At 43.0% G+C, this 26,679-nt stretch overlaps 3 protein-coding genes across 3 annotated transcripts; 1 reads left to right on the top strand and 2 right to left on the bottom strand.

The window, feature by feature from the left end:
* Positions 1-862: 862 nt before the first annotated feature.
* Positions 863-2,585, bottom strand: hspb7 (heat shock protein family, member 7 (cardiovascular); the record flags this gene model as incomplete). The annotated part of the gene is made up of 3 exons (XM_084186832.1): positions 2,338-2,585; positions 1,157-1,290; positions 863-1,042 (listed from the first exon to the last, which is right to left on the bottom strand). The coding sequence occupies exons 1-3, from the start codon at positions 2,501-2,503 to the stop codon at positions 863-865; spliced, it is 480 nt and encodes a 159-aa protein (XP_084042958.1). The 5' UTR covers positions 2,504-2,585.
* A 5,644-nt stretch (positions 2,586-8,229) lies between these two features.
* Positions 8,230-19,440, top strand: clcnk (chloride channel K; the record flags this gene model as incomplete). Its single annotated transcript, XM_084186756.1, has 19 exons — positions 8,230-8,398; positions 9,672-9,803; positions 9,918-10,046; positions 10,682-10,821; positions 10,917-10,994; positions 11,080-11,155; positions 11,448-11,573; positions 12,235-12,319; positions 14,950-15,051; positions 15,220-15,304; positions 15,674-15,835; positions 16,598-16,667; positions 16,921-17,031; positions 17,412-17,628; positions 17,958-18,091; positions 18,654-18,724; positions 18,843-18,923; positions 19,094-19,180; positions 19,402-19,440. The coding sequence occupies 19 exons, from the start codon at positions 8,230-8,232 to the stop codon at positions 19,438-19,440; spliced, it is 2,094 nt and encodes a 697-aa protein (XP_084042882.1).
* Positions 19,441-21,275: 1,835 nt separating this feature from the next.
* On the bottom strand, positions 21,276-25,765 carry fam131c (family with sequence similarity 131 member C; the record flags this gene model as incomplete). The annotated part of the gene is made up of 6 exons (XM_084186739.1): positions 21,276-21,550; positions 21,750-21,848; positions 22,314-22,496; positions 23,181-23,271; positions 24,400-24,455; positions 25,735-25,765. 6 exons carry the CDS (start codon positions 25,763-25,765, stop codon positions 21,276-21,278), a joined length of 735 nt encoding a protein of 244 aa, XP_084042865.1.
* Between the last annotated feature and the right edge of the window lie 914 nt (positions 25,766-26,679).

Genomic DNA, 26,679 nt, shown 5'->3' with positions numbered 1-26,679 from the left:
GTTTTATTTTTGAGCGTGGAATGGCGTAAAATATGGCCACGCGATGGCGCACTAATCCTTATCGTACTCAAGATGGTTCTCACAGTGAGAACTTCTCTCACTACTACGTTGTGCCTAAACTTTTATAATATGTACTTTTAATCCTCATAATGACATGCTAAAACAATGGACAGATTAGGTGTAAATGTTTGAAAGGGGTAAGAATTGAGAAATTTAGCGATGGCCATTCTATGTCTTCTGAGCCATGAATAGACAAACATGAAACATCATACATTGATGCACACAAAAGTTTATATTCTCTAAATGGAAAATCAATCAACTACTTTATTCACACAACTATTACAATGTACATTGGTAGCAGTATCTGTAGAGTTCAGTAGAAGAAGCAATACTTAATTGATGGATGGATGTGTGTGTGCATCACAGGAGGTTGGTGGCACCTTAATTGGGGAGGACTGGCTCGTGGTAATGGCTGGAGCAGAATGGGTGGAATGGTATCAAATACATCCAACACATGGTTTGATGCCATTCCATTCATGCAGCTCCAGCCATTATTATGAGCCGTCCTCCCCCCAGCAGCCTCCACTGTGTGTGTGTGTTGGTGTGTGTGTGTGTGTGGAGGTGATGTGTGATAACTGTGGGAGAACATAAGAACAAATTAGGCTAACTATCGTCAATCCAAGGCAGCTATTGGAGGATGTGGTATTTTGAGGAGGTGGTATGGCAGAAGATCCAGCTTAAAGGGCAGAATGGACATATAATGATAAAAGACAGGAAATGAGAAAAACAGGATATAGCATTATAAAATACAGGCAGTGAGGGAGCAGGGGTCATGGCTCATGGTAGAGTCCAGTCTGTCTTCTTAGATCTTGATCTCAGTGCGGAAGGTCTGTGTGAGCTCATGCTTGGATGGGTTTCTACGGGCCTTGACTGTTAGCGTTCCCTCGGTGCCCAATGATGATGTCACAGAGGTGGGGTCCACGTCCTCAGGCAGCTGGCACTTGTGGGTGAAAGTGTTCATCACTGTACCGTCCGCCGCCAACTGTTGAAGTGATGATAGACATGAGAAAATGACCAAGATATTCTCAAATATTTTAGATACAGGGTTCTCAAAATCACAGAAAATTCAGTTCTCACTAAAAAGAGATATGCCCACCTTTTCTGCATGGACTTCGATCTGGTTGTTGGAGGTGGTGACAATGACGTCCTCTGGAGAGAAGTCTTGGACGTCCACTGTGAACTGGTAGCTGTCTCCCATCGTCTTGATCTTCCCTGCTGTCCCTGTCCGACCTGGAAACACAACCAAGACATATTGAAGTTTCCCAAGTAATGTGCTTACTGAGAGCTAGCCATTCTTGACAGGTTGAGTGCAGCCCAATCACTCTTATCCGTAGATATAATAACTAAGATGATAACTCTTACTTAACCTTAGCTACACCTTAAATACATTCATATGTACAACAAATTCACACACAGTCCAAAGGTTTGGCCTGTTTACTGTCTATGCATTAATTATAAAAAGTGATGTGTTAGAACGTAAATTAGTTAACGTGTGTCCCTAAATTGGAAATGAACATTCCACCGTGTGAGCTGCCAGGGTGCCTCTTACTTGTCTGCTTTGGCTACATGATGCCAAGTGTGACAGTGTGTGTATGCTGGTTGATATGCAACAGTCTGGCCCGTCCTCTCCCAGGCGTCATCCCAGTCATTCTCTGTGTGTGAGGTCACGGCGCTGGCAGTGTGTCGAACATTCCCAACGGGTGGACGCCCCCCCTCACCTCCATCCCCCCTCCCATCCTGCCCTGTCCTCCCTCCATCGCCAGCCACCTCCTCCTTTTCCAGAGGCACGGGCATACCAGTCACAGCACCAAAATACCCTGCTCTGCCCTACTGCTACTACCCACCAACCAACCCTCCCATTTGCCCTGTGTTGTCCTGTTGAGAAGCTGTCGGGTCAAACACATGAAATCACATGTGCACAGAGCCTTATAGAGAGTTCAGCAGGCAATCTACACACATGCATACACGTGTGTGGCACAGAGACACACTGAGACCCAGACACACACAGACAAACACACACACACTCAGTCACACACACACACACACCACCTCTATGTCTTTTAGAATGATTGGTTTTAATGTACATGCATGTTCAAACCAACATACATGAACAGCTAATACAGCGTGAATTATCCACAGACAAATTCATTAAGCAATGGAATTTGATACTATATGTATGGAATAAGTAGAAAATAACAACCTAATATATCATATATAGCTATATAATTTATATGTAATGCTGGTCCACAATTGGGAATTCATGTCAAATCAACTCACTTGGAAATCCCAAGGCATCCGTTCCAGGACGCATGAAAGAGCCAAAGTCCTCTGCAAAGAGCCCCCTGCTCTTCTCCATGTATGGGTTGTTGGAGGATGAGGAGGAGGAAGAGGTCTGCTGGAAGCTGCGCTCCGATCGGTAGGCAGAGGAGTTGGTCACACTCATTGATGGCTGTCTGCCTGAGAGGTGGGAAAAGTATCCGCTTTTTAAAGGGAGAGAGAGAGAAAGGGAAAATATCCTTGTTGTTCAGTCCTGGCCCAGTCCACTCAGTTTACATCAGAGGGAAAGTGGATAATGGGCAGATCTTCGGGTAGTTTGTAAAATGCTATCTTTACTTTCCCACTGTTTAAAGATGTGTGTGTGTGTGTCTGTGTCTGTCTTTTGGATAAGTGTGTCGGTTAAGTGTGTCCACGAGCATAGCCAGTCAGTCACACATACAGGCTCTTATATATTTGGATCCAAGCTATGTTTTTTTTTCTGTGTGTGGTGGGGGGCACGTGTGCGTTTCTGAAGGATAACAGTGAGCTATATTTATCATGTGAGGGAGAGAGAGAGAGAGAGAGAGAGAGAGAGAGCGGGTCTGTGGTCTGAAAAGTTTTGGGCGATGAGGGCTTGAGGTTAAGAGAGGGAGAGGGGCTCTGACAAAGAGAGAGAGAGATGGGGAGAGGAAGGCAAGAGGAGGGGTTGAGTAAATAGTTGGCATTCCAGACACTCAATACCCAAAATAGTTTTCTACTCTATTTCTTTCCTCTACTCTCCCGCTATCTGTTTTTTTCTCTGTAAGCATCAGTTTCCCTTTTTTGTCATGACATTTGATCACATTGTGGATCAGTGGTTACATAACATGTATTCTTTATTTTCTCAGGGAACATTGCCATTAAACTCTGTTGCCTGCTATTCACCCACATATTGGTTACAATTGGTGTTATTAAACTTATTTCAAGTAATTACTATTACAAAACTGGTGGTAACTAATTTGAACCCATTAGTACTTAGAGGTTAATATCTAAATGAAGTAACCACTGTTTCTAAATGTGCTGTTTATAATGCATTAATAAAGTGCAACTAACCTGTTGTTAGTGTTGTATTCCTGTCCTTTTTTCTTAGTATGTAGGCTACACTGTTCATTTACCCATTTCAATGGATTGTTTTCTTTACTTGCGAGAAGAGGGAAGATGGAAAGAATGCGCCTGAAAACAAAGCCGTCGGTGGAGGACTGACGTTTGCACCAGGGATTAGGTGACATTGGTTGGGAGGACACAGTAGCTATTAATATCTGTAGGAAATTCAGGACATCAATGGAAAATGTTCCTGATTGAGTCTCTGAGCTGCTCGTCAATGTTGTCCTCTGACAGGGTTGTAAACAGTCTGCAATTAATTAACTAATTTATTTACTTTTCTCAGCTTCACTGCTCCTTAATCCATGAGGAGAAGCCAAAAATAATGGATGAATCAAGGGCAATAAAAGTTAAGCTCTGTATGGTCTCTTGCTCTGTCCTTTAAGGTCACATAGAAGTGATTCCAATTATACAATTTATGGCACAGTGACACATCAAATTCCATCCTATCCGTGTAAAAGTCCACTGCTAATCGTCTAAATCCGGCCCAGCAACTCACCACCTCCCCACAGAGACTGACCATGTCAACAGTCAAGAGCCCTGTCTGAGTGGGATTCTATTCTAGACAGATAAGAGAGTTAGAGAGAGAGCGATGAGAGAGGGAGATGGAAGGGTGCAGTAGCAACAGAGAGGGAAAGGGGAGTTGGGGGAAACGCAGAAAGATGGGTGCTGGAGAGGGAGAGATTTTGGAAGAGAAACTAACAGAGAGACAGAAAGAGCAGTGTGCCTGAGAAAGAGTGATTGAGATAAAAAGAGAGAGAGACAGGGAGGAAGACAGGGAGAGAGAGACAGGGAGGGAGAGAGAGAAAGATAGGGAGCATGTGCTGTTCTGAGGCATTAAGAGAGAGAACACACATTAAATGTGAACCTTATACACACAGCCCAATAACTCCTGTGTCTCATCAGTGACATTGAGTCACTTCTGGAGAGGTCACTGACGCCATTAGCAATGACCAGCACAAGGCGTGTGTTTTAGATAGTGAGAAATGTGCACAGCAGACAGACTAACACACACACACGCACACTAATATCATTCCTATTTTTGGGCATGTGGTTGTGTTTGCCTCAGCTGCCATGTATTATATAACGCTCCCATTCTCACTGTCCCACTGTGTGTCTGACTGACTGACTACCACTGGTCCCGGAAACAGAGATTAGAGCACTAGAGTTCCAACCAAGATGATTATGTATGGAAGTTACTAACTTGTATTATCAATTTTCACGTTCACTTCATTGTGTTGTTTCCATGGAGACCAGTATAGAGTTGAGAAATCAGAATAGGGTGTCATTTACATACACTACCGTTCAAAAGTTTGGGGTCACTTAGAAAGTTCCTTGTTTTCGAAAGAAAAGCAGTTTTTTTGTCCATTAAAATAACTTGATCAGAAATACAGTGTAGACATTGTTAATGTTGTAAATGGCTATTGTAGCTGGAAACGGCTGATTTTTAATGGAATATCTACATAGGCGTACAGAGGCCCATTATCAGCAACCATCAGTCCTGTGTTCCAATGGCACGTTGTGTTTGCTAATCCAAGTTTATCATTTTAAAAGGCTGATCATTAGAAAACCCTTTTGCAATTATGTTAGCACAGCTGAAAACTGTTGTGCTGATTAAATAAGCAATAAAATTGGCATTCTTGAGACTAGTTGAGTATCTGGAGCATCAGCAATTGTGGGTTCGAGTACAGGCTCAAAATGGCCAGAAACAAATAACTTTCTTCTGAAACGCGTCATTAGAGTGTCTAGTTTGAGAAACAGACGCCTCACAGGTCCTCAACTGGCAGCTTCATTAAATAGTACCCGCAAAACACCAGTCTCAACGTCAACAGTAAGGAGGCGACTCCGGGATGCTGACCTTCTAGGCAGAGTTGCAAAGAAAAAGCCATATCTCAGACTGGCCAATAAAAAGAAAAGATTAAGATGGGCAGTCTGAGATATGGCTTTTTCTTTGCAACTCTGCCTAGAAGGTCAGCATCCCGGAGTTGCTTTTCTTTCGAAAACAAGGACATTTCTAAGTGACCCCAAACTTTTGAACGGTAGTGTACGTACCGGTAGCTGTAAAATAACATTGACTGTGAATGAAGGGGGCAACTGCACTTCCTGTTTTGGCCTCGTTTTAGATTTGGTTAATTAAGAAATGTACCACGGCATTACGATTAGGTCACGTGCAGCTGCACTCTAAATTGATGATTACTTAGGTTCTGGCAGCTGTGGGCATGTGGGCAGGATTGAAACAAACCCAACCTTCATTTACATGATGCAGTCACGACCACAAGTGTCACAAAACTCTGTTTTGGACGAGACTGACTTATCCTATTTACACGTTGTAGTCAATTTTGACAGTAGAATAAATGTTTCTGACTCGTATTGATGCCACATAGGCTGTTTTCTGAAAGAGAAGTTGGTTTTTAGGGGCAGTTGCTCTTTAAGGGAAAGACGAAGATACAAATTAACTTTGTGTGTGTGTGAGTGTGTGTGTGTGTGTGTGTGTGTGTGTGCGTTTGTGTGTGGTTGGATGTGCATCAGACCAATGATTACCTTCACCTTGAGCAGAGGTGAGAGAGAGAAAAGAGAGAGAGAAAAATTGTCTGGGAGCTTGAATTAATTCCAGTCACAATTTCAAAGCGGGCGACCAAAAACCAAACCTTTACACTAAGGCTCCCCTATTTCTCATGCACATTATTTCATGTTGAAAGTGACTTCTGAGGTCTGAGGGGCTCACAAGTCACCACAGGAATGCTGGCCCATGTTGACTCCAATGCTTCCCACTGTTGTGTCAAGTTGGCTGGACGTCCTTTGGGTGGTGGACCATTCTTGATAAACACGGGAAACTGTTGAGTGTGAAAAACCCAGCAGCGTTGTAGTTTTTGACACACTCAAACCGATGCGCCTGGCATCTACTACCATTCCACGTTCAAAGGTTCTTAAATCTTTTGTCTAGCCCATTCACCCTCTGAATGGCACACGTACACAATCAATGTTTCAATTGTCTCAAGGCTTAAAAATCATTCTTTAACCTGTCTCCTCCCTTTCATCTACACTGATTGAAGTGGATTTAACAAGTGCCACCAATAAGGGATCATAGCTTTCACCTGGTCAGTCTATGTCATGGAAAGAGCAGATGTTCCTAATGTTTTGTACACTCAGTGTATACAGTAAGGCTCCCATTCTCACTGTCCCACTGTGTGTCTGACTGACTGACTACCACTGGTCCCGGAAACAGAGATTAGAGCACTAGAGTTCCAACCAAGATGATTATGTATGGAAGTTACTAACTTGTAATATCCTTTTTCACGTTCACTTCATTGTGTTGTTTCCATGGAGACCAGTATAGAGTTGGTGAGAAATCAGAATAGGGTGTCATTCACATATGTACCGTTAGCGGTAAAATAACACTGACTGCTGAGTGTTAATTGAAAACTGCCAGAAAAGAGTGACTGAAGGGGACTTAAGGGAAAGAGGAAGAAAAGCATTAAGTGTGTGTGACACCTTGGGGGGTCACCTTGAGCAGAGGTGAGAGAGAGAAAAGAGAGAGAGACGAATTGGCAGGTTGCTTGAATTAATTACAGTAACAATTTCAAAGCAGGTGACCAGAAACCAAACCTTTACAAAAAGGCTCCTCTATTTCTCATGCACATTATTTCATGTTGAAAGTGACTTCTGAGGTCTGAGGGGCTTTAAAGCAGCAGTCTTTTATATGCACAGACAAGACACATACAGAAGGTCAACTGAGGTGTTCTGTTTCTATCACCTCTCTCCAGACTCCAACTGTCTCCCATATAACATCCTGGCTCTACTACTCACCAGTCTCACAAGTGGTAACGTGAGGGTCATATTAGATGTTACACTTTCAACTTATAACGACTGTGGGTTATTACAAATGCTTATAGCAAGTCATAATGTGAAGTGACGGGAGGCACTATATTTCATAAGAAGTGTTACCCATGTTAGATGTTGCAAATAATACTTTTTCCAAATACATAATACCCATTGGCCATATTGGTCTCTTTCACACACGGAGACACATTGAGATAAAACGCATAAACCAATTTTTTAGGTATAAACCAATTGTTTTTATATAGTTAGTGCTGTGAGGCTAGTTCTGTTTTCAACAATCTTTTAGAATAATATAAGCATTTGAAACTGAAGATAATCAAGGAGAACAGTAGAAAATAAAATCTCAGGAAAAGTCTTTCCCACATAAATACACTCCCTGCAGCAATGCCAGATGAAGGGCATTCCTCACATTGAGTGCGTCCCTAATGGCACTCTATTTCCTAAATAGTGCAGTACTTTTGACCAGAGCACTATGGGCCCTGGTCAAAGTAGTGCACTATAAAGGGAATAGGGTGCCAATTGGGACGAGGACATTGAGTTCTTTCAAATAGTTAATATTATCCAAATGGGGCCTTCCACCCATGACCAGTATGGTAATTCATTTGAAGTGGTCTAATTTGTGAATAGAACACACCAATACCACACAGGCCACAGGCATCTTTCAGGCAAGTCCTCTTTGTATCTTTATTCAATTGATGTGACATACTTGATTTTGGTTATTATTTTAGTTCACAGAACACTTGTAAATTAGGTAAATGCATTTTCTTTCAAATATATATTAGTGCAGAAATGTTCAGGTATTTAAAATTAAATGACATGATAAAATGGTAGTTACACAGTTTAACCATTGAAATACCCAAGCAACTGTATAAAATACAAAAATTCAGGTCACCTTTGTGGAACTTAAACAACTCTACAAACAGCTTCAAGAAAATGGACAGCGTCCAACATATTGACTCAGCAAAAGTCAATGAAGGAGCCAAAAAGGACATAGAGCTACACAATCAAAGGGACAAATCCATAGAGGAGGGACAGAGACTCCTCATCCTCACCGATGAGCAGCCGTGGAAACCATGGCAACGGTCCCGCTCCTGGGTAAAAGGTCAGGCGAAAGGGATTATTGCAATAACAAAAAATATCGCTGATCGATGCTAAATCCATCTATATAATGTTACAGTTTTTCTCAATTGCATACAAGCAGTTTTGGGATATGTATTGAAATGTATCTATAGCAGAACAGCAAAGATCAAATGTTCAAATAATTTGATTGTCTTTGTACCTGATTTGCATATCTTAGACCACCTTTTGCGACACTTTAAATACAAATGTCATCAGTGAATACAAAATTCACTGTTAAGTGTTTAGTTCACAGAATATTAATGCATTGTTTTCATCAAAAGAGAAATGTGTGTAATTGTGTTCACTGTTTCCGACAATCAGAAAATACTACTTAAATAAATTCTAAATCACCCCATTAGTGTCATATCATGTACAATGTAGGGAAAGACCTAGGCAATAGGGACTGTCATGTTTTTATGATTCTTTACAATATTATGGACATGCAGAGATGCAGAGAAAGTTGGGTTATTTCTAAGTAACTTTGAGTTACTCCTAAGTCATTATCTCCAACATTGTGACCTTCCATTATAGAGCTTTGCTTTGCTGTGGATTGAGGCCTCATTCATATCAGTTGTGTTCCTCCATTGTATTCACCTTTCCTTATTTCTATTGTGGATTGTGTTTCTGTGCGCCAATGAAAAGTCTACAAAACTATTAGCAAACCAGCCTTTGTATTGAATACATGGAACTGGATTGTGATGACACCGATGAATGAATCCTGCACACAATGTGCTTATTTTTTTTAAAGGAATAATGTTTGATTGGATATGTATGAAATTGTTTGGTGAAATATGCATAAAAGGAGAGTAATTGTCCATAATTCTGCACCTTTGGATAGTTGTACTTCCAATTTTGATCATCATGATTTACTGACTGCAAATTGTTTTTATTAATCTACTGAGATTTTTAAAAGACAGACTAACTTTCTGGTTTGTCTGCTTGGACTCAAGAGATAAGTATGGTTGCGTTAATCTTTTTGCAGGCAATTGTGTTCTTTTGATTAATGTATTTGCAGTTTTGACGGTATAATATAGTTTTATTTATTATTATTTATGATGTATTTATGTGTTGAAAACGCATGTACTGTTTTGAAAATCGACAACACTGTTCCAAAAAAGGCTTGTAAGCGATTGAGAATTACTGTAAGTGCCTACTTTAAGGGTAATCTTCTCTTATTTCATGTATTGTCAATGTGTGCCATTGCCATTTTGTCTGTGGTAAATCTGCTAAATTAACACATGCTGCTCTTTGTCTAGAGTGTCTGGTGAGGGTGAGATGTGTCATGGGTTCCCTGATGGGGATGGAGTGGTACTGTTTCGCTGCTCTCGGGGTTCTGACCGCTTTCCTTAGTTTTCTCATGGACCTGAGTGTGGCAAAGCTGCTTCGAGGTTAGAAACACATACACATATGCACAAACATTCAGTATAGAGTATGTAGCTGGGTGAGTGATACTCCTCTCTTGCCCCCCCCCCCCCCAACCCCCCCTCCCTCTCTCATTGTAGCTCACCAGTGGTTGTATAGTCAGTTGGAGGGCCACTGTCTGCTGCAGTTCCTGTGCTGGACCCTGTACCCAGTCTCACTCTCTGCGCTGTCCACATCTTTCTCTCAAAGCATCTGTCCATTCTCTGCAGGTAGGAGTTGAAAAATTAGTACAGACCGGGAAGAAATGTGAGGCCTAGAATGACCCTATCCCGCCCAGTTAAAATCAGGCATGATGACATAACAAAGTCAAAACATGGTGTTTTTATCCAAGTTACATAAACTTTATCTGACAGAAAAATACAAGAATTATGTTATTTTCTAAATCCACATAATGACATTTAGAGAGACGTAGCCAACAGAAAAAGTCAAACATGATCTAATCAATGAACCTACCATGAAATAATTTGTGGCAGACAGAAAAGTCAAACAGTATCTATTTGATTAACCTATTCAATAATACGTCTGGCAGGCAGAAAAAGTAAAACATCATCGAATTGATGAAACTAACAATTAAATAATTGGTGGCATGGTACGAGTCAATGTTTCTCTGTTTCTACCTTTAGTGCAAGGGATTGACAAGCTACAGTATGTCTCATCTCCTATAGGCTATATGAGGACTACTTAGATTCAAACTAACACTTCAGAATTTGACTGTCATCATTTGTTTTGTATAATTGTGCAACAGGCTTTAAAAGAATAATGATATTGCACAAAATCACAGTAATGTGCAGAGTTAAAAGTCTAAGCACCTGGTTGGCTCCTGTCTTTGGCTTTCCGCCTTTAGGTTCTGGGGTTCCAGAGGTGAGGACCATCCTGTCTGGTGTGGACATGCCACATTACCTGTCCCTCACCAACCTATTTGCCAAATACGTGGGTCTCATCTGCACACTGGCAGCCGGCAGCACTGTCTTCCTGGGAAAAGTGGTATGATACTCCTCTTTTCACTCTCTCTCTCTCTCTCCCTCTCTCTCCTCTCACACGCACACACACACAAATAATGTCTCCGTTCCAACTTCCAGGGTCCATTTGTGCATCTCTCCACCATGGTGGGAGCCTATCTGAACCGTCTCTGCACTGTTCTCCGTGGTGAGAAGGAGGTAATATTGTGTTACAGGGGAAAAAAATCCACAAATGGGCAATATTTTGTGTACTCATGTCCTCTTCTTCATGTTGTTTCTATAGGAGAGAACTGAAGGAGCGATGCTGGTTGTGGCTGCTGCTGTTGGAGTAGCCAGCTGCTTCGGGGCCCCTATCAGTGGTGTGTATAGAAGTCACATCACCATACAGTATCTAGCATAGAGCATTAGAATTCCAGTATATTTTATTTAAATGTATCTCCTCACTTCATCTGTCTCTCTCTGAGTTGTGAAATTGACATGTACCTCTCTCCTCTCGGTCCTTTCCCATCTCGCTTTCCCCTGTCTCTTCATTCTGCCTCTCTCTTTCTCTTGCCCTCCACCACCACCTCTCTCCCTCTTTCCTCTCTCTCCCTCCTTCTTTATCTGTCCCTCCTCCCCCTCACCTTTCCCCTGTCTCTCTCCTCCCCCTAGGTGTGTTGTTTAGCGTGGAGGTGATGTGCTCTCACTTTGCCCTAAAAGACTACTGCCCATGCTTCTTTGCGTCGGCCTGCGGAGCGCTCACCTTCCATCTGCTCTCCATGTGGAGCGGCGAGCAAGGTGAGGTGGCCAATAGAATGAAATAGAATACATGTTGTGAATGTATCCCTGACCAAGATGGCTGCCATTATCACCACACCTTAGAGCTATAGATGGGTTGGTTGTTTAGCAACAAAACCGATGCGTGCGCAACTATGGGGCAAAACAGACAGGGTTGGCTTAGATTGTTGACAACATGTAAACTATATTTAGTCTCCAATGTTTATTGAAAACATAAATAAAGTTGCACAATGAGCACTTTTTGTCTCTCAAATACATCGTTACTGTTGTTGGTTAGCTAGCTAGAGAATTGTAGCCATACTAGCATAGATGTGACATCAGTCAAAACTCCTCAAAACAAGACATGGTTTCAAGACCAAGATTAAACTAACTGAAATGAGTCACTTAAGATTCCCCACATGGCAGTTTCTTGTCATTGTTGCTAGCTATCTGGCATCCAGAATCACAACAACACACAGCCTTCTGCCCCACTGAAGCATGCTCATCATTTTCGTGGTGTTCTCAGCTAATCCGTCTATGAGGGTCAAAGCCTAATAGAATTGTCTTAGTATTGAATCTAGATATGCATTATATGGTGATTTCATTAGGAAAGGCCAAGGGAGAGCTGTGTGCAGCAGTATAGAGTGAAAGGGAAGCAGATTGTGTTCTATGCCTCCTCCAGAGACTCTTCAGGCCTTGTTTCAAACCAGCTTCTCAGATGACTTGCCTTTCTACCCACTGGAGATTCCAGTCTTTGCTGTATTGGGGTAAGTCTGTTTTGTCACCATGTTGGTGAATCTTCTGTAGTGGGGTAATATTTGATATGCGTATATATACTGTATACCTCACACACGACCCATAATAAGACTGTAAAGTTAATATGACATAAAGTATATTAAATGAATTATCTGACTCCATAAGATGATTTAGCGATATGCAACCAATACTCTTAAAGAGCTACAGGAATAGACTATCAAGAAAGGAATAAGAATTGTCTATATCAAAGGCAGATGTTTAATATCATTGTAAAATGAATGAAATCACATACAAGGCATAAAGCTTAAGTTATAAAGCATTAACAAGCATTACAAGGCATTATTCTAGGCATGATCAGAGAGAGAGAGAGAGAAGTCATAGCCTGAAAAGCCATGCCACAAGAGTCCATGGGCTGGAGAGAGAAAGAGAGAAAGTGTATCTCACCAGCACAGGTCAGGAACAAAGAAAGAGAGGAAGACAATGAAGCTAATAACCTTTTATAAGCATCTGACTTGTTTGGATTGAAAATCTGAGTTGTTGACCAATAGCATTAAGTGAGTCAACTTCCAATCAGATATCAGACCTACATGATGTAAAGACAACTGAACATCTGTATCGCAGAAGTGTGACAAAATGGGGGTTGGAGAGATAATGCAGCATTCCTAAGACAACACAAAGGAAACCTCGCATACAGTTGATGAGTCACTTCAGGAGCTGGGCCGCCCTACATCTTCTATATCTATAGTTCATCTATAGTGTTCAAAATCATTGTAATTCATGTAATCATTGCTTCAGAGTAAGTGATGTTGTTCAGCTTTCATTAGATTGCAAATGTTCAGCTTTGTCTCGCTTCCATATGTTACCATTATACCTATGAGCTTTTCACCATACCTTTTCTCTAGGTAGACTCCTCCATTTCACCCTTTCCCCTCTCTCAATGACTTCCAACTGCCCATTGCTGCCTGTGCTATGGCTATATACAGTGAGGGGAAAAAGTATTTGATCCCCTGCTGATTTTGTACGTTTGCCCACTGACAAAGACATGATCAGTCTATAATTTTAATGGTAGGTTTATTTGAACAGTGAGAGACAGAATAACAACAAAAAAATCCAGAAAAACGCATATCAAAAATGTTAGAAATTGATTTGCATTTTAATGAGGGAAATAAGTATTTGACCCCTCTGCAAAACATGACTTAGTACTTGGTGGCAAAACCCTTGTTGGCAATCACAGAGGTCAGACATTTCTTGTAGTTGGCCACCAGGTTTGCACACATCTCAGGAGGGATTTTGTTCCACTCCTCTTTGCAGATCTTCTCCAAGTCATGAAGGTTTCGAGGCTGATGTTTGGCAACTCGAACCTTCAGCTCCCTCCACAGATTTTCTATGGGATTAAGGTCTGGAGACTGGCTAGGCCACTCCAGGACCTTAATGTGCTTCTTCTTGAGCCACTCCTTTGTTGCCTTGGCCGTGTGTTTTGGGTCATTGTCATGCTGGAATACCCATCCACGACCCATTTTCAATGCCCTGGCTGAGGGAAGGAGGTTCTCACCCAAGATTTGACGGTACATGGCCCCGTCCATCGTCCCTTTGATGCGGTGAAGTTGTCCTGTCCCCTTAGCAGAAAAACACCCCCAAAGCATAATGTTTCCACCTCCATGTTTGACAGTGGGGATGGTGTTCTTGAGGTCATAGGCAGCATTCCTCCTTCTCCAAACACGGTGAGTTGAGTTGATGCCAAAGAGCTCGATTTTAGTCTCATCTGACCACAACACTTTCACCCAGTTCTCCTCTGAATCATTCAGATGTTCATTGGCAAACTTCAGACGGGCCTGTATATGTGCTTTCTTGAGCAGGGGGACCTTGCGGGCGCTGCAGGATTTCAGTCCTTCACGGCGTAGTGTGTTACCAATTGTTTTCTTGTTGACTATGGTCCCAGCTGCCTTGAGATCATTGACAAGATCCTCCCGTGTAGTTCTGGGCTTATTCCTCACCGTTCTCATGATCATTGCAACTCCACGAGGTGAGATCTTGCATGGAGCCCCAGGCCGAGGGAGATTGACAGTTATTTTGTGTTTCTTCCATTTGCGAATAATCGCACCAACTGTTGTCACCTTCTCACCAAGCTGCTTGGCGATGGTCTTGTAGCCCATTCCAGCCTTGTGTAGGTCTACAATCTTGTCCCTGACATCCTTGGAGAGCTCTTTGGTCTTGGCCATGGTGGAGATTTTGGAATCTGATTGATTGATTGCTTCTGTGGACAGGTGTCTTTTATACAGGTAACAAGCTGAGATTAGGAGCACTCCCTTTAAGAGTGTGCTCCTAATCTCAGCTCGTTACCTGTATAAAAGATACCTGGGAGCCAGAAATCTTTCTGATTGAGAGGGGGTCAAATACTTATTTCCCTCATTAAAATGCAAATCAATTCATAACATTTTTGACATGCGTTTTTCTGGATTTTTTTGTTGTTATTCTGTCTCTCACTGTTCAAATAAACCTACCATTGAAATTATAGACTGATAATTTCTTTGTCAGTGGGCAAATGTACAAAATCAGCAGGGGATCAAATACTTTTTTTCCCTCACTGTAAATACATATGCTCCTGCAGCTCTAACTGTGTATTTCTTTATCTCTCCAACAGGCTTCTGTGCGGAGCAGGTAGCTGTGCCTACCTATTCTGTCACCGTTGGATACTGCTGTTCATAAAGACAAACAAAATCCTGATCAAAGTCTTGTCGACTGAGTGAGCAACCTGTGTTTAGAAACACTCCATTGTAGATTTTTATATGAATCAGCCATTTTATATTACACAACAACATATAACCGCTTGATGATAAGTTTGATGTTGATCTAACTGTTGATCCATTCCATGAAATAATAAGATGCTGTTTGGATGTCTCTCTCTCTCTAGGAAGGCCCTATACTCCGCTATGGTGGTGTTCCTTCTTGCATCTGTGACTTTCCCTCTTTCTGCTGGTCAATATATGGCTTCCAAGGTGAGGAGGATTTTTTATGAGACAACATTGGCAAGACATGACATTGAAAGTATTGTCACAGGATTGTTATTTTGAATGGATAATTGGTTTTGGAAGGCTCCTACAGCCCAGACTCCAGCTGCTGCTGCTGCTTCTTCTTCTTCTTCTTCTTCTTCTTCTTCTTCTTCTTCTTCTTCTTCTTCTTCTTCTTCTTCTTCTTCTTCTTCTTCTTCTTCTTCTTCTTCTTCTTCTTCTTCTTCTTCTTCTTCTTCTTCTTCTTCTTCTTCTTCTTCTTCTTCTTCTTCTTCTTCTTCTTCTTCTTCTTCTTCTTCTTCTTCTTCTTCTTCTGTGAACCCTGCTAAAGGAAGGCTCTTTGTTTTTCTACCACAGCTCACCATTAAGCAGCTCCTCTCTTCCCTCCTGGACAGCAGGCAGTGGACCTCTCAATCCCACAATGCCTCTGTGGCGTTGCAGCCAAACTTGTTTCCCTGGTCAGAGTGGATTCCTTCAGGGAATCCATACCTCACTCTGGGATTCTTCCTATTCATGAAGGTACATGGGAGGAAAAGAATAATGGACAGAATTGAAAGAGGAATCTATACATGAATAATGTGAAAACATTTGTAAAACCTTTATCTCGAATCGACAAGAGATGCTGTTAACAAAAGCAGAAGTACCAATATACCAGCCCCAAGGTCCGCCAGAGGGCGCTGTTATTCCTTACTTTTCCTTTGGCGTCCCAACTTGTTCTGTCCAGCTGGTTATACACTCGTGTCCCGCCGCAACAAGCAGCCACATAAAACATTCACTTAAGGGTCTGCATATTTTCACAGGTTTTTTAGGGCTGCTCGGCATTAAAGCTAGTTTAGGAGGAAACTGACTCCTTTGCAGCCTGAATGGAGGATGTTTTATTTGGCTGCTTGTCGTGAGTGTATCACGTCTGGGCAGATCAAATTGGAACGGCAGAGGAGAAAACGACATAAGGAATAATTGCGCCCTCTGGCGGGTTTTGGGGTTGGCACTATACCTATATTTTACCGTTATGCAGTACTCTGGCTTTTTACATGGACTGTGAATCAGTACATTTGTGTGTGAAAAAGCTTTTTTGTGGAGGGGAAAAATTGTGGAAAAGCACATTTAAATGGTTACATTTCACCTGATTCTCAATGCGATTTTCACACCCATACAGATTCCTATGACTTATTAATATCACAATAATTACAGTCATTCTGACAGTTGAAATGTAAGGGGAATACTTGAATATTTGAGCGGAATGTTTGACTTCCGCTGTCTTTCATTGTTTCTGTTGTGTAGATGTGGATGCTGGTGTTGGCTTGCACCTTGCCCCTGCCAGCCGGTTACTTTATGCCTGTCTTTATCTATGGTAAGTGGGGGGGGGATCAGCCTGATCCCAGATATGTTTGTGCTCTTTTGCTAATGCCAACTCCATTGCTGCCATTGTCAAGCCATGTAATGATAGCACAAACAGACTGGCACTCAGGCTAGGGGAGAATAACTAAATCATGTGGCCAAACGTGACCAAGCTGCCGATGTGTATTGCCACCCAATACTAAATAATGTGTGTTCATTTACATTTGATGTTAACAATTGTTCCTGTATTTGTTGCTGTTGGTCAGGTGCTGCTATAGGACGTTTAGTCGGGGAAGGATTGGCATATGTGTCCCTAAATGGTGTCTATTTAGACCAAGATAGGAATCCAATCAACCCTGGAGGCTATGCACTGGCTGGTAAACTAATTGTATACAGACATGTCATTTGAAATGGATAAATATAAACAATGGTATCTTTATTTACATGGTTAGCAGCTGGAAAGAGAATGATGAACCAATCATTTCAGAGGGGAAATTATTTGTGTTCTCTCTTGCCAACTCCTACAGTTATCTGTTGTCACTCCAAACATGTTTGGCATGACAATTCCATAAGGATTGGCCAGACAGGACAAACAGACTGGTACCTAGGCTAAGTTCTCATTTGATTGATCTAAATTTAGAATTTGGGGTGTTCAGCACATCTTTCAAATGGAGATAGAAACATGGATGAAATAATGTTCCATCCTTTAAAGTATAGCAATGAGCTATACTGTATTGCCCATGCTGTATTATCTAAGGTGCAGCAGCGTTCTCAGGGGCGGTCACACACACGCTGTCCCCTGCCCTCCTGGCTCTGGAGCTGACCGGCCAGTCCACCCACGCCGTGCCCATCCTCCTCGCCACACTGGTGGCCAATGTCCTGGCACGCTCTGGGCAGCGCCCATCCTTCTACGATGCCCTCTCCATCAGCAAGAAGCTCCCGCACTTACCCTCCCTTCTCAAGGTCTGCCCAAGGTGAGTCACACAGGACACATTACCCAGCTAGTCATAACATTCCCTAAATGTTTTCTTTTGGTTATTCAAAGAAGAAAAAAACTTTAACACAACGTTCTGAGAACAAAATGTTTTAGCTAGGTAGCAACAGCAAGCGCTTAAGAAAGTGTATGCGAAAACCAAAGATTTGATCAAAGAGACACACATTTTCAAACAGCTCAAACATTTTTACAGCTACCGACACATGTTAATGTCTCCTCCTTAAATAATTGGATTACAGCTGCATTTCATAAGTGAATCAAACTAAATACCCCAGTTATTGACATGAGAGATCTTCTGTTTCCCCCCAGGCTCTCCTCTGTCCCAATAGGGAAGGTACTGGGTCCTGGAGGTCCAGTGCTGGAGAGGGCAGCTGGGCCAACGGAGGTTCAGCAGGTTCTCAACACATGCAGCCAGACACAGATCCCTGTGGTCGACACACTGGGTGAGTGTACCCACTTCAAAAACTAGTAGAGATAATTAGCATAGCGGCAAGCCTCTGTCCAACTGATGGTGGTAGAACAGCGGTTTGCCGCATGCGGGATTATGATGGCAAAACAACAGCTGCCCTCCCTTGCCTTGTTTTCTGTGACAGACTTACAACATTCAATTAAACTTAGTTTGAATGTTTTTTTGTCCTACATACAGTTGTGGTTCCTGTGACAATATGCCACAATAGTTAATGGCAACCCAACTGTCACTTATACGTCAACTGGCAGTCAGCATGTTGCTATGGGCATGATATAGAAATTATGAACTATGTAAAAGATTTTACTGTCTCAGTTTGATATGACAGTGCTGTGATAGGAGATGGGGAATCAAGAAATAAGTGTGAAAAGGTCCATCAGGTCAGATGAGACTTATGACAGCAATGAAATAAGTTGGAGGCATATGTATGTATTCATTTGAAAGAGTGTTGTGTTTCTCATAGCAACACAATACTGCAGTTAATAACACTTGAGCTAATTGTGTCCGTCCCTGTCCCCTGCTTCGCTCTTGGTTTAAAGGCTCGCGGATTCTGCTAGGTTCAATTAACAGATCGGACCTGCAGACGTTTCTATGCCACAACCACAATAAGGTCAGTGACCTTACGCGAGTATCACTCTACGCGAGTATCACTCTTATTAGGTGTTTTGAAATTGACAAGATGTCTCATTCTGTTTTTAAACATGACATACCATTACTTTATTTTTCAGGGATTGAAGAAACAGTTGGTGGATATGTGTTCTATTCAGCCTGTTTCTGTCCAGCTCTCCCCTGATACAACTGTCCAGGAGGTGAGGAGTTTGAGGAGACACTCACTTGTCAGGGACACATCTTTGTAGGTGTATGGAGTCAATATAGGGCCAGCCTCAGTCTCAGCTGGACTTGTGTCAGTTTCATCTGTCCTTTGGAGTCCCTGGATTACATGCTCTGTCAGTGAATTATTCTCTCTCCCTTGTGTCAGGCTCATGGCGTCCTCAGCATGCTGTGTGGCGAGAGCCTGTTTGTGACTGAGAGAGGGAGGCTATCTGGTGTTGTCACATGGCCAGAGGTGACGAGTGCTTCCCGACACACGCATGCAAACATGCACGCACGCACGCACGCACACACACACACACATAGACCTTACCACTCCTACTTAGAGGAATGGAGACAGCTACACATTCTACACAGCCATACTAATACATATACAGTACATCTCCATCAGCTCTCATTCTTGTTCTCTCTCCCTCTCTCTCTTTCTCTCTCTCTCTTGTTCTCTCTTTCTCACAGATGAAGAGAATGATGGAAGTTTTGGCTGATGACCTCTAAGATATGGACAGACAGAACCGGTATTATTTACTCCCAACAAGAATCTATCCCTAAATACGCCGAACAATATTGATTCTTATAATGCTAATAATGATACTTTGTCTTCATTTTATAATGATAAGCTTTTTGGTGATTTGCTAATCACCAATCACCAAGGCTATTTCATAACAGTTATAAGAGCTTATTGATATGCCGCTAGGAGATGTAACTCCCTTGCGGTTTTGGATGATCTTGTTTACTGACCCGGAGATATCTCTAAGGACACTGTGATATTCAAAGTAATTACACATCGTGCCTAAGAACATCCCTTAGCCTTAGTGTGTTATTTATCAGGATATACCATGTGCTCTTATGCCTTATTGCGAGTTAGAGCAATTTCAACCTATAGTGGATTCTGTAATGCCGCAAACAACTTATCTTCTGCTTCAGACCATTATTTACTTATCTGTTACTCCCAGCAATTTTCTCCCTTCAATTCAGTCCTTTTTCACTTTGAACGGAACGACCCAATGTTGTTGCTGTACGGGTCTGATTTAGGACTAGATTCTATGAGATCCACGGTAGCCGACACCCGCGGTTGTTTTGGCGGTGTTGCAGGTGGAACTGCGTTAGAGCTGTCAAATCCACAAGCGGCTTCCGGCATTATACCTAAAGCGGACATTGCCATTGGCTGAACGGGGTTGCATTAAAATAAATCCCATGCAGCCTTTTTTACAAGTTCGAACACTGGAATGTGAGATGTAATCTACACCTCAATTAGGCTGATAGAAATCCTCAATGTTTTGTTTAATAATTTTCAATTTGATATATAGCCTACACTTTCTCGTTCTGAACTTCTAATGCGAGTGGGACAGGTCTGGTTTAGTGGCAATGACCACACGAGCAGCTGCTCAGAGATTTGACAGCTCTAACGCAGTTACACCTCTGCCATCTCCTCAATTGGACATTGTAGGGCTGCAACAGGGGAACAAAAGCACAGAGCCAATGTGTAATACAGCATTGTGTAAATGTCTATTGAAAGAACAAGGGGCGAGATAACGGTAATATTCTAATCTCCCTGTCTCTCTCTCTCTTTCTCACTCACTCTCTCTTTTCCCTGCATCCTTCCTTCTGCTCCCTGGCAGACAAGTGTGAATAATGACTAATCATAGTTGGGGACTCAGATAATTGGGTACACACATTATTTCTGCCACCCTACTCTCTCTCTCCTTCTCTCCTATCTCAGAGCTATAGGAAGACCCTGAGTGGAGACATTCTGGAGTGTAATGCTAATTCAAGCTTGACATTTCATTGTGGCAAATCCTTCTGATTACCATATCTATCTTTTCAGTCCATCTAATTGAAATTGGATTCAATCAAAAACTGCACGGTGTACGAGCCACTCCACCATACGTGTGTCACATAATTGAACGTATTATGGTACAATGTACACAATATGTACACAAAGAAGAATAGTGATTCTTGACTGATGTATTTTCCTATGTACAATTCCTTAGTTCACATGATTTAACAATTTACAATGTTGTACATTCAATAAAGTTTACTCAAAGGCTACAGATGGTTCTACGTACACCGTATCTGTGTCTAAAAACTGAACATTTCAACTGAAAATACAAAGTCTCTCACTCATATGTCTACGACCCAATTCCTTGCTGTGTGATTATTCTTCTCCTAGAAACCCACTTTCTGAGAACTGTTCCTCCTTTGGGTTTTAGATAACATGAATTTTGATCAGTCACTGGTCCAAAAGTAGTGATTCTGTTTCGTCTCCCTTTTTAAAGGTGGGGATGGAAGTGTTCCCCAAACATTGCTCTTGTGTCTTCTCTTCTGTTCTGCTAGTTGTAAAAAACCTCATCCTCATATAGGGAGCTGCTGTCTACGTGTCGAACGGTGGTGGCCTCTGCAGCTCCAGACCTCCCATCCTCTGGGGGGCGCCGCTCACTGTCTTGCTGAGAGGGGGGAGATATGGGGGAAACAGAAAAGGCTGGGTGTGGAGGCCCCAGGGAGCCGGCATCGTAGTTGTTGTTGGCCTTTGTGTGGATACTGTACAGATGCTGAGGGAGCCCAACGCTGCCAACGTCTAACAGAAAGTGAGACACAAAGTGGCTGTCTGGGGACAGGAAGTTGACAAAACATAAATTGTCATTCAGGGGTTATTACATGAGAGAACATCTCAACATGAGCTAAAACAGTTAGTGAAACAAAGAAGTGGAAAGATGGGTTGGAAATGGTATTCAACTAAATACAAGAAGCCTCTACATTTGACAAGGATTATTTTGATGTGGCACTGGTCAGTGAATGGTCAGTACCTTGCAGAGGGTCTAAGCTGGAGGATGGCTGTTCTGGGCCTTCGTGCATCGACCAGACATTCATGGCCGCTTCAGCCAAGGCAAATTGCTCCGCTACTCCTGAGAAACCAAGGGACATAGGGGTTAGAAGACCTCCCGCTGGCTTCCCTACTCCATCACTCATCAGTGCAGGGGCACAGCTTTCACTGGGGACGGGGGGAACATGTCCCCCCCACATTCTGAAATTGCATTTTTGTCCCCCCCAGTTTTATCATTGGAATGTGATACAAAATGAGGCATCGGTGTGCTTTAGGACCATGCGGACGCCTCCAAGTGGTCGGGTAGGCTGTAGGCTGAGGATTATTTGTTCTGCTCTGGAGAGAGAGGGGATAAAGAGGAGGATTAAGGAGGGAGGAGAAGGTGGAAAATAGTTTCCTAAGGTTAGAGGCAGAAGCGTGAAATGTAAGGGTTGTGTAAGGGTTGTGTTCCCTATATAGTGCACTTCATTTGACCAGGGTAGTGCAATATATAGGGAGTATGGTGCCATTTGGGACATACCCAAGGCTTTGTTTCCTCTCTGCTCACCTGCGGCGAAGCGGGCCTCCTTGATCTCGTCGGTCAGGTGAGAATAGAGCTGCTCATCTTCCTGCAGGTCACCCCCTCCTTCACCCCCGCCCCCCCAGCCCTTCCACTCTATGAGGTGTGCAACGCGCCCCTGGGCCATGGCCGTGGGCTTGGTGATGTGCTCCTTGATCATCACCACCAGTCCTGAGAGAGAGAGAGAGGGAGAGAGGTGAAAGGGTATTTGTGAAGAAAAAGGAGGGAGAGAAACAGGGAAGGGAATGATGGAAATGACATAAGGAGGAAAGGGGGAAAGGTGGAAAGGGTTGATGGGATGAAAAAGAGGGAGAGGAATTATTAGTTGAGAGAGCCTTTTGGTAAAGCTATTTTCTCAAAGAAGGCAGTCTTCATTAGAGGGAAAACCTTTCAGCAGTTAGCCCCTCTGCACTCTATTTGTTGAATATATTAATATATTATCATTATAAAAGATTAAAGGGGGCTCTCTCTGGAGAAAATGTTCAGAAAGCCAGAACACATTAGCCACAATGATTAACTTACAGCTGAGAGAGGCTGGAGAGGTGAAGCAAAAAGAAACAGGTGGAAGGGTAAAGGAGTTTAGAGCAAAGGGAGAAGAGACTAGAGAAGCAGAGCGTGAGAGAGAGAGAGTGTGTATGTCAGTGTGAATGTGAGTGTGTATGTGAGTGTGTGTGTGTGTGTGTGTGTGTGTGTGCATGCGTGCGCATTCGTGTGTGTGCATGCAGAGAGAGAGAGAGAGATATGACACATTGGGTGAGTGAAATTACATTAGCAATCTCCCAGAGAGACTGGCTGGCTTTTCCGTCTCAAATGAACGATTCATAATGAAAACAAGTCAATCTGGGCATGTCTCACCCATCAGGGAGGAAGTGGCCAACTCCCCAATGTCATAACTACTGCTGCTCTTCTTCTCTGACATACTGCAGTTGGATGGAGGGTGGCCGCCCTGCACACACACAACACAACACAACACAATACAATACACCAGGGCAACTTTAGGCACTCACACAAATGCACAAGGCACACACACTCATACTAGAACACACACACACGTATAGAAAGACACAAATGCACTCAAATATACTTACAGATATAGGATCTTAATTTGACCAGTTTCTCACAGCAGGAAAATAATCCTGCAGCAACAGGAAATGTGAATTATAGTGTGGATTATAATTAATTGTCATTTTTGTAGGGGTTAATACATTTTTTGTTAGGACAAATCAAGTCTGACATTTTAAAACGGAAATCACAAACTTTTAAAACCTTGAATACACTATAAGTTTGCATTTCCTGCTATGCAGGACATTTCCTGCAACAACAGGGTGGTCAAATTAAGATCCTGCATCTGTACTTGTACACACACGCTCAGATAGACACAGACACCGATGGAGACGGACAGACACATGCGCGCACACACACACACAGGCATGCACGCACGCACACACAGGCATACATACAAGTACACCACAGGAGGTTGGTGGCACCTTAATTGGGTAGGATGGGCTTGTGGTAATGGCTGGAGCAGAATAGGTGGAATGGTATCAAATACATCAAACACATGGTTTGATGCCATTCCATTCGTTCCGTTCCAGACATTATTATCAGCCGTCCTCCCCTCAGCAGCCTCCATTGAAGTACACACACACGTACACAGTTCCCAGGTGTGGAGGTGATAATGAGGAAAACAAGTGACATTTATAGATCTTAATCTGCACTCCTGCTAACACGTAAAAGTGAGTGTGAGTAAATGAAAATGTTGCAACAAAAACTAAACTGAAACGGCTGCATAGAATGAGGAATAGACATATCAATGCTCATGGTTATTCAATGACTAGACACAATACCTTTGTCTTTATGGACAGACACTGGGGCTTTGACTAGAGTGAATTCTGAATGCTTTTTTGAAGCAATATTGGGACGTTTTCTATGGCGATATTCTATGTTAGACTGGAACAATCTTTCAACTTTCAGTAGTTAAATAATGCCAATCAGAGAATAGTCTGAGAATAACAATATTGTTTCGTTAAACAGTGACAGTACAGGATTGACATACAGTGGTGTGAGAACAGACCTTGCCAGGCTGGGACTGCAGAACCTCCATGGGATGCTGCTGGGCACTCTGGAGCTCTGTAGGGAATCAAACACACTGGTGTTATGTGCTTGTGTGCGTGCGTCACAGGAGGTTGGTGGCACCTTAATTGGGGAGGACGGGCTCGTTAATTGACGTTGATGAGACCTAGAAGGGACATTAATTAATACGGTCCAAGTCTTTTCTCTGGGATCTGGGTAATCAGATGAGCCAGTGGCGGAAACAGGCACACACACACAAGCACACACACACACACACACACACACACACAGACACACGCACGTTGGTGATCCCCCAGGAGTTGTTGTCAATACAATTGGCTGTTGCTATGGAAACATGGGAGCAACAGAGGGAGAGTGATCCCAATCAATTTACTTCAGTCACGAACACACACACACACACACACACATACACACACACAATCGCACAAACACACGCACACACACACACACACACACAAACACACACGCACACATGCATAAAGAAATTGCTCCCAGCTGGATCAAAGATTTACAAATCCATCCTGCATCCATCCATACAGGCAGATGGGCTCTATCACGCTCTATTGAGCTCCATCAAAATTACATTATCGGGTCAAGGAGCTGTTTACTCTTTGAAGCCAATAGCAAGTTTACTGTCCTTGTGGGGTCAAATTGCATCCCCCACTAGTAATGGAAAGTGAAAAGTGTCTGTGGGCAGGTGGGCAGGTGGGAAGGGCAGCAGGTAGCCTAGCGGTTAGAGTATTGGTCCAGGTCACTGTTCGAATACCCGAGCCGACAAGGTGAAAAATCTTTCGATGTTCCCTTGAGCAAGGCACTTAACCCTAATTTGCTCCAGGGGCAACGTACTACTATGGCTGACCCTGTAAAACAACACATTTCATTCCACCTATCCGGTGTATGAGACAATAAAAATATTTGGACAGACTGAAGATCACAGGAGGTTGGTGGCACCTTAATTGGGGAGAACGGGCTCGTGGTAATGGCTGGAGCGGAATCAGTGGAATGGTATAAAATACATCTAACACATGGTTTCCAGGTGTTTGATGCCATTCCATTAATTCCGTGCCAGCCATTATTATGAGCCTTCCTCCCATAAGCAGCCTCCACTGTTGTAGATGTCTCCTCAAGGTTCCCCCCAGAGTACACAAACACACGCACGCACACGCACACACACACATGCAAACACACACACACACACACTGGAAAAAAGACACACAGTCGATAGTGACAACCAACCCCATATTCCATGTGACAACCATGGACTGAAAGAGGGACTGACGGGCACACAGAGGGCCGGACAGACAGAGGCACTGACCTTTGTGACCTTTGCAGAGGCAGGTACCCATGGTGACGAGACAGCCGGTCAGTTATCTGTTTACCATCATGTCAGAGAGATGTGGGGATGAGGGGAGAGAGAGAGAGAAACAAAGCAAACAGAAAGACTGGTCCAGGAAGAAGCTAAGAGAGGCAGCGAGAACAAAGTAAACTAAAGAGGGATGATACGCCAGGTCTCTTTCTCGCAGTATGCTGAAGCATTGCCTGTCATCTCTCGTACTGGAGAGGAGGGAGAAGGAGACAGCGAGAGTAAAGAGAGAGAGAGGAGAGTGGGAAAGGGGGGTAAGTCTGAATGCCCGTTTGCTGCCCCTCCTCTCCTCTCCTCTCCTCTCCTCTCCTCTCCTCTCCTCTCCTCTCCTCTCCTCTCCTCTCCTCTCCTCTCCTCTCCTCTCCCCTCTCTTTATTCTCTCTCTGCACCCTTTGGCTGCTGAGAGACCTGAGTGTATCCTGAAATATACTTTCACACTCACACTTCCACCTCTGACATATGGAGAGAGGAGACATATGGAGATAGAGCTATGCTCATAACATTACTGTGGTTTGGTGATATGATTAGACTAGTATCTAGCCACAGACAATATGCTTGATACAGATCTCCAACTCAGAGCTTGAAGGGTTACTGAGCTAAAAGCCAGTTCACACACATTGACCATGAACGTACATTGGATTTGAGTGCCAAATGTATCAGTAATATATCATACACATGCAACCGTGACGGTAGCCGCGATTGCCAGTTGAGACTACAGAGTTTTATGGTGTCTGTCTACACAATACTCATTTCCTAAATCCAAGTGTTGCATAGCTGTAAAATCTAGTGAGCGAAATTAACACAAGGCGAACATGTGTGTACCTGTTATATTCCTTCTGTCTACTTTGTCTCAACACAAAGTGCCCCCAACCCTTATAATGTTCTAACTGGGGCTCC

The sequence above is a fragment of the Coregonus lavaretus genome (genome assembly GCF_964263955.1).
Source record: "Coregonus lavaretus genome assembly, chromosome: 22".
Lineage (NCBI taxonomy): Eukaryota > Metazoa > Chordata > Actinopteri > Salmoniformes > Salmonidae > Coregonus > Coregonus lavaretus.
This window is presented reverse-complemented; position numbering and strand designations above follow the sequence as displayed.